The sequence below is a fragment of the Mauremys reevesii genome, linkage group 3 (assembly GCF_016161935.1).
Source record: "Mauremys reevesii isolate NIE-2019 linkage group 3, ASM1616193v1, whole genome shotgun sequence".
NCBI classification, from domain to species: domain Eukaryota; kingdom Metazoa; phylum Chordata; order Testudines; family Geoemydidae; genus Mauremys; species Mauremys reevesii.
The window spans coordinates 110,776,902-110,788,020 of NC_052625.1; the positions used below are offsets into that span (position 1 = coordinate 110,776,902).

Genomic DNA, 11,119 nt, shown 5'->3' on the forward strand with positions numbered 1-11,119 from the left:
GTGCCTAAGTTTGTTCACTTTTATGGTCCAATCCAAACTCCACCTCTTTATGCTGGCTCCTGTCGGTGGGACAAAGAAGACAAAGAAGATGTCTTGTGGTGAAGAGCTAGTGCTACTTCATATTTGTCACACTAATTTTGTACTGCTTATGAAACTATGTACCTTCATCCAGACAGATCAATGATAAGATGAAGTTTAGACACTGGGAGTAAATAAAAAATTAATAAAATGTCTTATATATAATGCCCTACTGAATTTGCAATAGTGCGGAAATTGCAGATCCCACAATTTTAGGCTTCCCTGCAATTTTCTCAGACACCAGGAGTCCCAGGCTGCTTACAGCTGGGGGTCTCCCTGTCAGCCCCCGGTGGCTGGTGACTGTGTCTTCCACTTTCAGCTCCATGCATTGCGGGGCTCCCGGAAGAGCCTCTCTCCAGAACATCACTTTCTTTTCCCTGCTGCCTCCTAACATGCCCCCTGACCCTAGGGAGCTGAGAAGGAGTGAAATGAGCCTGGTTATACTGGCCTTTGTATACTTTACTCCTCAGGGAATTCTGCACACACAAAAAAAGAAAAATTCTGTGCACAATATTTTAAAATTCTGCAAAATTCTTCAAATTTTATTTGTCAATAAATAATGTGGAGACTTCAGCATGGCAGTGGGGAGCACATGCCACTGGCTACATGGAAGTGGGAGATCACCCTTCAGCCCCACCCCAACCCAGGACATGAACTCGATGGTGAGGCTGTACCTGATCCTGAAATAGTGCAAGGGCTGGGCCTTCCACAGAAACACCCCGAGGTTCTGTCCCTATTTGCTAGGCACACCATGTGTAGGCAGACAGGCAGGATCCAAGTGGGAAGGGGCTTAGTGTGGGGGGATCAAGGTGTGCAGTAAACTGGATGTGGGCAGCTCAGTGGGGGAGTCCAGGTGCAGGGGGATCTGGATGCACAAGGGCTGATGGTGGGGAGTCTGAGTGCAGAGGCAATGGGACAGGTTGGGCAGATGGGGGAGCAGCTCCCAGTACAGTGACCCCTCCCCTGGTGGCTGAGGAGCGATGGGGCAGGAAGCAGGGTAGCGGGGTCTGGAGACAGGTCAGTTTTCTGAAGGTGGATTTGACTCAGGCCCAGCTGCTCTGTGTAGGAGAAGTGCACTCCTCCCCCAACCCCAGCCCAGCTGGGACCAGCAGCTGAGCCAGACACAGGGTAGGAGCCACTGGCTGTGGCTGGGAAGGGCCAGGTGTCGGAGGTGTGAGGCTCAGCAGAGGGCTTGGTGGGGGGGATTTTGGTGTGTGGGGGGAGACAGCAGTGGGGGCCTGGATGCAGGGGCGGCTCTACCTGTTTGGCCGCCCCAAGCAGTCATGTGCGGGAGGCGCCCCGGAGCCGCGGGAGCAGCGGACCTCCCGCGGGCATGACTGCAGAGGGACCGCTGGTCCCGCGTGGCTCGGCTGGACCTCCCGCGGCTGCGGACGGTTCGCGGGTCCGGCAGCTCTGCTTGAGCTCCCGCAGTCATGCCTGCGGGAGGTCCAGCCGAGCCACGGGACGAGCGCCCTCTCCGCAGTCATGCCTGCGGCAGGTCCGGTCGTCCCAGGGCTCCGGTGGACCTCCCGCAGGCATGACTGCGGCAGGTCCGCCGGCCCAGCCTGCCGCCCCCTAGATTTTGCCGCCCTAGGCACCAGCTTGTTTTGCTGGTGCCTAGAGCCGCCCCTGCCTGGATGCACCACAGTGATTTGCTGCACCACCAGCTGCTCCAGGTGCCCAAAACTATGTGTCCATGCTTAGGGGAGGGGTACATGACTGCTCTTGTGGCTTCCATTTGCTTCCCCATCAGAAAGTCATTTTTTCTGAGGGGAAGCAAAGAAATCTGTGGGAGGACACAAATTCTGCATGTGTGCAGTGGTGCAGAATTCCCCCAGGAGTAATACTTAGACATAAAGGGCTTGATTAGAGGTTGGAGCCACAGAGAATTGGCTGTAGCTACCTGATTTGAAGTTGCCTAGCTCCAGTGCAAGTTATTTCTGCACAGTTATATTAAGCAATGGAGAACTGGACATAACAGATCACTGTCCCGGCCCACATTGCACCATCCCTCTTCTTATGCTGGCCGCTTTGGGGTGGGAGCAGTTGGTGCAGGAGGCAGCTGTCAACTTTATGCTGATGAAACATTTCCTTGTTTAAAGGGAACTCTAGGCTGGCCACCTCCAGAGGTTTTAAGGCCACTTTGTGCTGCTTACACTTATGGAGGACAAAGCAGACTGGAGAATCTGATCTTTCAGTCTTTGTTATTCAGGAAGTCTACCATTTTGCCCTTCATGTACCATGCCATTCAGCATGTTAGTGGCTTCTTTTTCCCAGTTTAAATGTGACTTTTTGAAATAATTTCAGTGTTTAGTTTTGCTATGGAGTGCGATTTCACAGGTGCTTAAAGAATGTTTTTAAAAAACTTGAACACTGAGCAGGCCATCAGACAGAGCTCAGGGAATAAACCTATAGAAGCTGTTTTTCTTTGAGGGTTCCCGTGTGAGATTCATGTTCAGTCAGCCGCAAAATGCAGCAAAACAGCAAAAGGAATGAGTGAGCTCTGGGGAGAAGCTATAACAGGTGTCTCATTAGCAGTCTTTTTGCAGAGTTTTCATGATCTTAAACACCCATAATTAGTGTGAGTCTTCTTAAGAACTTTTTGACTAAAGCTGTTTCAGATAGAGCTCTTTGTTAAATTTTGGCTCCCAAATAATGGATAGAATATGTACTTTCTTATTATACAGTAAGGCCTTGAGTCCCAAGAATTGCCTGTAAAAGAACGAGAATACTGCATGACAATCTCTCTCCCATATCTTTTGTATTTCCTCTGCTGGTCAGATTTCTGCAGTGTTCGTCTAACTGGTTGCATCCACAGCTAACAGGCAATGCCAATGCACTGCTAAGTCCTCCGCTCCCCGCTTGGAGATTGTTTTTTAAAATAACACTGTTTAAACATACATGACTAAATCATCAACAGAGAGTGTATTGAAAGTGCTGGCAAAAATGCCTGTGGATGCAATGCACGCACAGCCTCTCCCCCTGCACACCATTTGCTCAATTAAGTAGATATTTGCATACATCAGGTGATGGCATATACATGGGCATGATATTGCAAAAACTGTATAATGTTCGGTTATGTATTTTGCATGTGTGTGCAGATTTTTGTGGGCTCAGCAGCTGAGTCACTCTTTGAAAAACTGACACAAAATATGCTATATTGACTGCACTGGAAATCAGATGCCTTTGTTTGCTCAAGCAAAAAAAAGATATATATATATAAGAAATGTGTAGACCAAGTCTCGCCTTTTCCAGAACATAATGCACACTTCCTCTTTTGTGAAAACCTTCTGTCATAAATATAAAGGGAAGGCTAACAACCTTTACGTATGCAGTAACAGAAAATACCTCCCAGCCAGAGTTACAGAATCACTTTACCTGTAAGGGGTTAAGAAGCTCAACTAACCTGGTTGGTACCTGACCAAAAGGGCCAATAAGTAAAAAAGATACTTTCAAAACTGGAGGGTGAGCAAGAAGTTTTGTTCGTGCTCTCTTTGTTTGTTCTCTCTCTGAATAGAGGGAGCGAGACCAAGCAGGTAAATCATCTCTTGAAAAGATACCTGAAATAATACATCTAAAATTACAGAAATTGTAAGTAAAGGCAAGGAAATGCATTAGATTATCTTTTGTTTTAGCTTGTGAATTTTCCCTATGCTAAGAGGGAGTTTTATTCCTGTTTTTGTTTTGTTTTGTTTTGTAACTTTGAAGCTAAGCCTAAAGGGGAATCCTCTGTGTTTTAAATCTTTTTATTTACCCTGTAAAGTTAACTTCCATCCTGATTTTGCAGGTGTGATTCTTTCACTTTTTTTTTTTAATTATTTTAAGAACCTGATTGATTTCCACTGTCCTAAAAACCCAGGTGTTTGGTCTGTGCTCACTTTGTAACCAATTGGTTAGTATATTATTCTCAAGCCTCCCCAGGAAAGGGGGTCAAGAGGCTTGGGGGAATATTTTGGGGAAATAGGGACTCCAAGTGGGCCTTTTTTCCTGGATTTTTGTTGAAATCACTTAGTGGTGGCAGCAATACCATCCAAGGACAAGGATATGATTGTGCCTTGGGGAAGTTTTAACCTAAGCTGGTAGAAATAAGCTTAAGGGGGCCTTTCATGCGGGTCCCCCCATCTGTACCCCAGAGTTCAGAATGGGGAGGGAACCTTGACACCTTCTCTCACTGATTAGATGGTGTCTTATCACATGGCCAGTAGGTGATGAGGAAGTAAAGAGAGAAAGAAAGAAAAGGGGTGGGAGGGAGAAAAACCCAAATGTATAATGGTGAAGTGGACAACTGAAGTTGCTTTGGACAGTTAAGACCTATCTATAGTTTTGATATTTGCTACCTAAATACAATGGTGATGACCACTTTATAAATATCATATATAGATAATGTGAGGGATCGCGAGCTGCAAAACCAGGCCCATGGGCCCCCAGCCAGTACGCAGACTGTGGTCACCACCCACCAGCTTACCAGAGCAGTTGAGAAGAGGGCCAGCCAAGCTCTAGCTCACAAAATCCCCACCCACAATGCTTCTAAACTGGGGGACTCATCTAGCCCCTCTGATTGGCTGGGAAGCAATTCTTAAACCAGAAAGAGGCACAGGAATCTGTCTAAGCCACTAGGTGATTCCCTGGCTGGCTCATATTATGCACACTGCCTACTTGCCTGACTCCTAAGCCCTGCCTTCCTGCCTGTTTCTGAAGCCCCACATTTCCTCACAACTTCCAACCACTATCCTGGTAGATTGGGAAGGCTATGGTCCTGAAGAGTGCTTCTGGGAATAGGCGAGAATGTCCAGGCTCCTCACCTGGTAAATTCTTTCCACAAAAAAAGCCATGGAAAACCCACATATTTTGGAAAACCCATGGAAAACCCACAAGAGGAGGGGGGTGATATAAGTGTTTGCAAGCCTCAAACCCCGGTGCTCAGACCATGGACGCCATCCAGCAGCTCATCTGAAACAGTGGAGAAGAAGTCCAGCCAAGCTCTAGCTCACAAAGGCCTTATCCACAAAGCTCATAACTGGGGGAGTCATCCAGCCCCATTGATTGACTGGCTCGTACTACATAAACCATAAATAGGCCCAGGAAGCTGTCTGAGAAACTAGTTGAATCCTGGATGGCTGCTACTATGGACTCTGTATACTTGCCTGATTCCTAAGCCCTACCGTCCACTCTGGTTTTGGTTCTTGCCCTTCTTATCCCATTCCCCCATCTGTTCCTTGTTCTTGATTTCCTGCCTTGCTCACCATCCTTGCTTCTACATCTTACCCCAACACTGACTCCGGCTTCAATCCGTGGCTTGACTCCTCACTCTGACTTCAGTTCTAACCTTTGGTTTGACTCCTGACTCATCTCTGGATCTGACCTTTGAGTTGGCATCTGACTCTGATCAAGGTGCCAGGCACCTGAGTAACCATTAGACATAACTTCCCATGCTGTTGTTTCTACGGATAGATATATACTTAGATAGACAGGATTATTATTCTGATGTAGATACATTCATTCTTGGAATTGGAAAGAGACCTTGAATTCATTTTATATTAAAATGTAGAAGAATATGAAGATAGTGAAGATGATGAAACAACAAAGACAGATAGATACTATATTAGTAATCTGATGAGCTATTCAATGCCCATAAAAACCTTTGATATTCTAAACATAATCTCTCTCTCTCTCTCTCTCTCTCTCTGTATATATGTCCAGTGTTTGGAATTGACATGGCAGCAACCTTTTTCTCTGGAAGTTTGTTATGCAAAATTCACCATTTTTTATTATGTTTTTTTATATAGGGCAGAAATTTTCATTATGTTGCAAAAACACAAGTGGAATACTTCAAATATCGTTGGAAAAATTGTCCAAGGCCTTGCTCTTATAGTCTTTATGAAGAAAGTTTTTGGGAAGTTTTTTTCCACTCAAGGTAGAGGACCTAGTATCACTTCCTCAGATCTGCCATGGAATGTATACCAGTTTAGAAAGATAAGAACTGGCTCCAACTTCAGCATAATCCCCTCTTAAAGATCCATATAAAAGGTGTGCCTCCCACTTTTGCCATGGCAATCTCTCTGCGGGACCTCCACACTTCCTTTCCCATTTTTGTTTGCTCTGCTACACTGTTCATTTGGAAAACACTTGGCAGGAGTAGAGGGAATGGGAGGCAAGGGAACATCAAGGGAGTGGGAGATGGAAGCGTGATGTTGTCGAATTAAAATATAACCATGCAAATTATTATTGCTACCACTGTTATATAATTGCAACGAATCTTCTACAAAGTGTGACACATGGCCAGAAAGGGTTAAGCATCCTGCAGGCTAATTGACCCAGGGTCAACCTATAGAGACATGTTAGAAATGGTAATTAGGTCATTCCATGGTAGATAGGCTAGAACTTTGAAGTGCAAACCTGTATTATTAGAGAATTAGAGGTGACACTAATTGTATGTGTTTACTTATATCTTAAATGCTAGTCATGTAAACAGATAGTTCCTGTCTGTCACTATAGCTCTTGATTCAGACATCAACAGGGAATATTAACATTTATATGAATCTTGGGTGAAATAATGTCATTGTCTATATGTCAGTTTAAAGTTTGTGATAGACTGCCTAATGGATAAATTGCCTTATGTAAATCCATGTAGTTAATTACCAGCAATGCTTAGGAAATGAATCTACTTCAAAAGTCCCCATTATTGCCTATTGTTCAACGAAGAACTCCGAACTGTCACAAGAAGGCCTGAAACTGTATAAAGATGTTTGGGTCCCAATCCTTTTTATCTCAGGTCCGCTTGATGCTTCATGCAGGGGAAGCTTAAGCCACAAGTCTGAGATCCCAGTTCTGACTGGACCACCCTGAGTATAAACATTGGACTATAGCCTATGAACTAATTCTGAAAGAACTCTGAATCTATAAAGCTCACCATCTCTGCTATGAATCTGAATCTCAAGAATTGTACTCATGTCTGCATATATACTGATCTTTTAACCAATACTCTCTTTTCTTTTTTAATACATTTTAGTTTATTTCATAAGAATTGTCCGTAAGTATGTATTTGGGCAAGATCTGGAATATTCAGTTAACCTGTATCAGAGGGGTAGCCGTGTTAGTCTGGATCTGTAAAAGCAACAAAGAATCCTGTAGCACCTTATAGACTAACAAACGTTTTGCAGGTAATGCGTCCGATCCTTTGGGATTGGTAGAACTTTTTTATACGATGAATAAGATTTTCATTGATCCTCATCATATTTGACTTGGGTGTCTGGGTGGAGGCCTGAGGCTGGGTTGCTTTAACGGAACTGTGTTGTTGGCTTCTGGGTAATCAGTGAGGTATTATAGAGGCTGTTTTGTGCCGGCTGGGTAAATCTAAGTATTGGAATATCCACCAGCTTTGGGGATTGTCTGCCCCATTATTTGCAGTTCACACTTATTGAGTGACCTCAGCTAGCTCCCCTGGGACACCAGTCACAATGGGTTCTGGTGAGGAAAGACCATGGACAATTGAAGGTGTGTTAGTGAGGGGACCAGAAGTAGGGAGGAAGTGTGGCAAAGGGCAAAGATCTTGTTTAGGGAGCACATAAAGAACCTAGAGCTGCAGTTCAAGGCAGCAGATATTGTGAGGAGATTCCAGGTGAGAAAGAGTATTTTCAGGGAGTCTTTAACAGATTTGTGGGTAGTCAGAGGGTCATGAATTTGAGATCAAAAAAGGAGGGAGGGATTTGTGGATATGAAGGGTTTAGTCTGGGAGCCAGGAGCCTGTTTTAAAATTCACCGCAAGTCTATTGGGAGGGAAGATTGTAATAATCACCTTTTCTGGGTGATGAGAAAATCTTAGTTGGTCAGGAACTTCTTGTGGGATTGAGGGCGGGACAGGCTCTCACAATGAAATATGGAAGATCATGGGGCGTTGTGATTTCTTGCTTGGTTTTTGAGGTAAAAGGGATGGGCATTGGGAGCCTATTACCATGTGGTGGAGGAAAAGTCAAAGGAGGGCTGGAATCTGCAGGAATGAGTGGGGATGGAGGGATGTTACAAGAAGACATGGTCGTGTGCTATTAGTACCCTTCCAAGTGAAAGCCATAGGCAAGGAGGTTCATGGGCATCCTCTTAAAGGGGTCCATAGATTCTATGGGCAAGTGAGCATGAGCATGTTTAAGATTCATTGTTCTTTAAAACAGGTGACATTCTGTTGTACAAATAATGCTTTGTGCATTCCCTCAGGCATGTTATTCATCTGAGGGACCCATCTCTCCATCTGGATTATATAAGGCGTTGATTAATCTCACATCTCCCAGGTATGCCAATAGATACATCGTTAGAAGAGGGATCCACTCACTGTAATATAGATCACGTGAGACAAGAATAGGTGATTCTGTTTTACTGTAAGTACCACTGATTTATAAGCATAGTTTTATAATTATATTTTATTTCAGTTAAGAGAGATCCAGCATCATTGTGTGTGTGTGTTTGTTCAGAAATTAACTTCCTTCACTAATTCTGGCTGCAACCTTAGTGATTATTAAACAATGAAATAAAATAAAGGAAAATATATATTTAAGTACATCTGTCTAAATGTAACTTTCAAGGCACATAATTAATATGTGTTTAAAATCATATTGGTTAATTATCTGATTAGTTAAAAATACTCATTGAAAATTCTCATGTGTACATCTTTATTTATTATGGTTACTTTTCCTATCGAATAAGGAGTTACATAGCAATGACATGGGAGAAAAGTAGTGCTAGTGTTTTAGGAAGTCTATTAGTCATAGTTTTCTACATTGATCTCTGTAACTGGAAGAATACAAAAATGAACAATTTGCCCTTTTGTATTTTCCATCTGCAATATGGCATGGCTTTTTTTGTAAGAAAAGATCATTTGTCCATAAGAAGCAAACACAGTTTCTAGTAAGTCTCACAATAAAAATAATTATTTTCATTACTGATTGCAAACTTCTCAAAAAATTAATTGAAGGAAAATATCACTACCAGTGGAAATTCACAAGAACTAATTCATTATTATCTAGGGTTAGCTGTAAAGACCCGTTCACACACTCCAGCTTCCAGAGACTTGTACTCAATATACTTCCATGACAGAATGTTTACTCAATCTCCCTTTCAGTTTACTTTGCTATATTTCCTTCATTTATTCCAAGTGGTGGCATAAATAAATGTTTTTGACCGAGAAAGTAAATGGAATATATATATAAAAATATGCCTTAAAAAATTAAGGGCAAATTCATCCAAAAAATGGCCTTTTTCATTTGAAAGATAGAAATTCTCCAATGTATTCATGAACATGTGATCTTCTTTCCCTCCTACCTTATTTCTTATTCTTTTTAAACATAGAAGATAAAGCATCTGGATCCCCATTAAAAGCAGAGTCATTTATTGGAAGTGTGGAAGAGCTGGAGAAGGTGGAGACAGCTGGTAAGGAAGAAATGAGCTCTGTCCAGAAGCCAGGTGCTAATGAAGTGGTGTCCACTCCATTGTGCTATGAAGTGAATGGTTCCTGCTCCAGAACACTTCACTCCTTTGGCATCCAGCTGGCCATCTACATAGCCTGTGCCATGGGCATGCTGCTCACCATACTGGGGAACCTGATGGTGGTGATTGCAGTCTCCCACTTCAATACCCTACATACGCCCACCAACTTCTTACTACTCTCCCTGGCCCTTGCAGATCTCCTCCTGGGGATAATGGTGCTGCCCTTCAGCACTATCCGATCTGTGGAGAGCTGCTGGTATTTTGGAGATGACTTTTGTAGGCTGCATACCTTTCTGGACACTGTCTTTTGTTTGACCTCTATATTTCATCTGTGTTTTATTTCCATTGATCGTCACTATGCTATCTGTGATCCTTTGCTCTACCCCACTAAGTTTACCGTAAGAGTGGCATGCGTATATATAGCAATAGGGTGGGGGGTCCCCATGATTTATACTTTTGTCTTGCTCTATACCAGTGCAGTTGAAGAAAGGTTGGGCCATTTCTTACAAGACATGCCCTGTGTTGGTAGATGTCAGCTGCTGTTCAACAAGCTTTGGGGCTGGTTGAATTTTCCTCTCTTCTTCTTCCCCTGCCTCATAATGATAACTTTGTATGTGAAAATATTTATTGTGGCAAACAGACAAGCTAGACAGATAAGCAGCATGAACAAGAGTGCTGGATTTGGGCTACACTTAGGAGCATCAAAGAGGGAAAAAAAGGCAGCTAAAACTCTTGGTATAGCTGTAGGAATCTACCTCCTGTGCTGGCTGCCTTTTACTATAGACACCATGCTAGACTGTCTTCTAAATTTCATTACCCCACCAGTTCTCTTTGATGTCTTTATCTGGTTTGCTTACTTTAATTCAGCCTGCAATCCCTTGATTTATGTGTTTTCCTACCGTTGGTTCAGGAAGGCAGTGAAACTAATTTTAACTCGCAACATCTTTGATTCTGGGACATCTACTGTTGACTTGTACCAGGAATGACCAGAGCTTTTAAATAACACTGTACCTGAACATAGCTCACAACATAAAAACTCTGGGAAATGATACTGACAGCTTATTTCTGCCCAATGGAAAGGTGAGGTTTTCAAAGCAACAAACAGAGTTGGGAGGCCCAATTCCTGCCAATTTTATTTAGTCAGCTTTGAAAATCTGAACCAAAATCCTGAAAGACAACAACAGAAAAATACTGAACTACAAATTATCAAAGCAGTTCTCATAATGATTTTTGGAACATTCAGTGAGCTGTCATTATTCAACTCAATGTCCATCTTTCTCAAAGCAGCTAGATTGGGCAGACTCAAACTTGGTTTCACATACTAGACACACTTGTTACTTACCTTCCAGAACAATCATATCTGCATATAAATTGTCAACGCCTTTTTTTTTTAATTGTGTTAGTAAACTTTTAAAGCACTAATATTATTGGTTTGTGCCGAATAACATAACCACCCTACTGTAAGGATAGCAATCTGATTCTGAAATAGAATTGTTTTTGCATTCCTGCTTTCCCGATGTTCCTGAATGAGAAAAATGCTGTTTGATTAAAATCAAAGGTAAATTGT

The 11,119-nt window shown here is 42.9% G+C and overlaps 1 protein-coding gene across 1 annotated transcript; it reads left to right on the forward strand.

The window, feature by feature from the left end:
* Window positions 1-9,440: 9,440 nt before the first annotated feature.
* TAAR5 (trace amine associated receptor 5) lies at window positions 9,441-10,538 on the forward strand. Its single transcript, XM_039530774.1, has one exon. It carries the CDS (start codon window positions 9,507-9,509, stop codon window positions 10,536-10,538), a length of 1,032 nt encoding a protein of 343 aa, XP_039386708.1. The 5' UTR covers window positions 9,441-9,506.
* Window positions 10,539-11,119: the final 581 nt, after the last annotated feature.

Coding starts and splice junctions, on each gene's coding strand:
- TAAR5 (XM_039530774.1), top strand. CDS start 9,507: ATGAGCTCTGTCCAGAAGCCAGGTGCTAATGAAGTGGTGTCCACTCCA.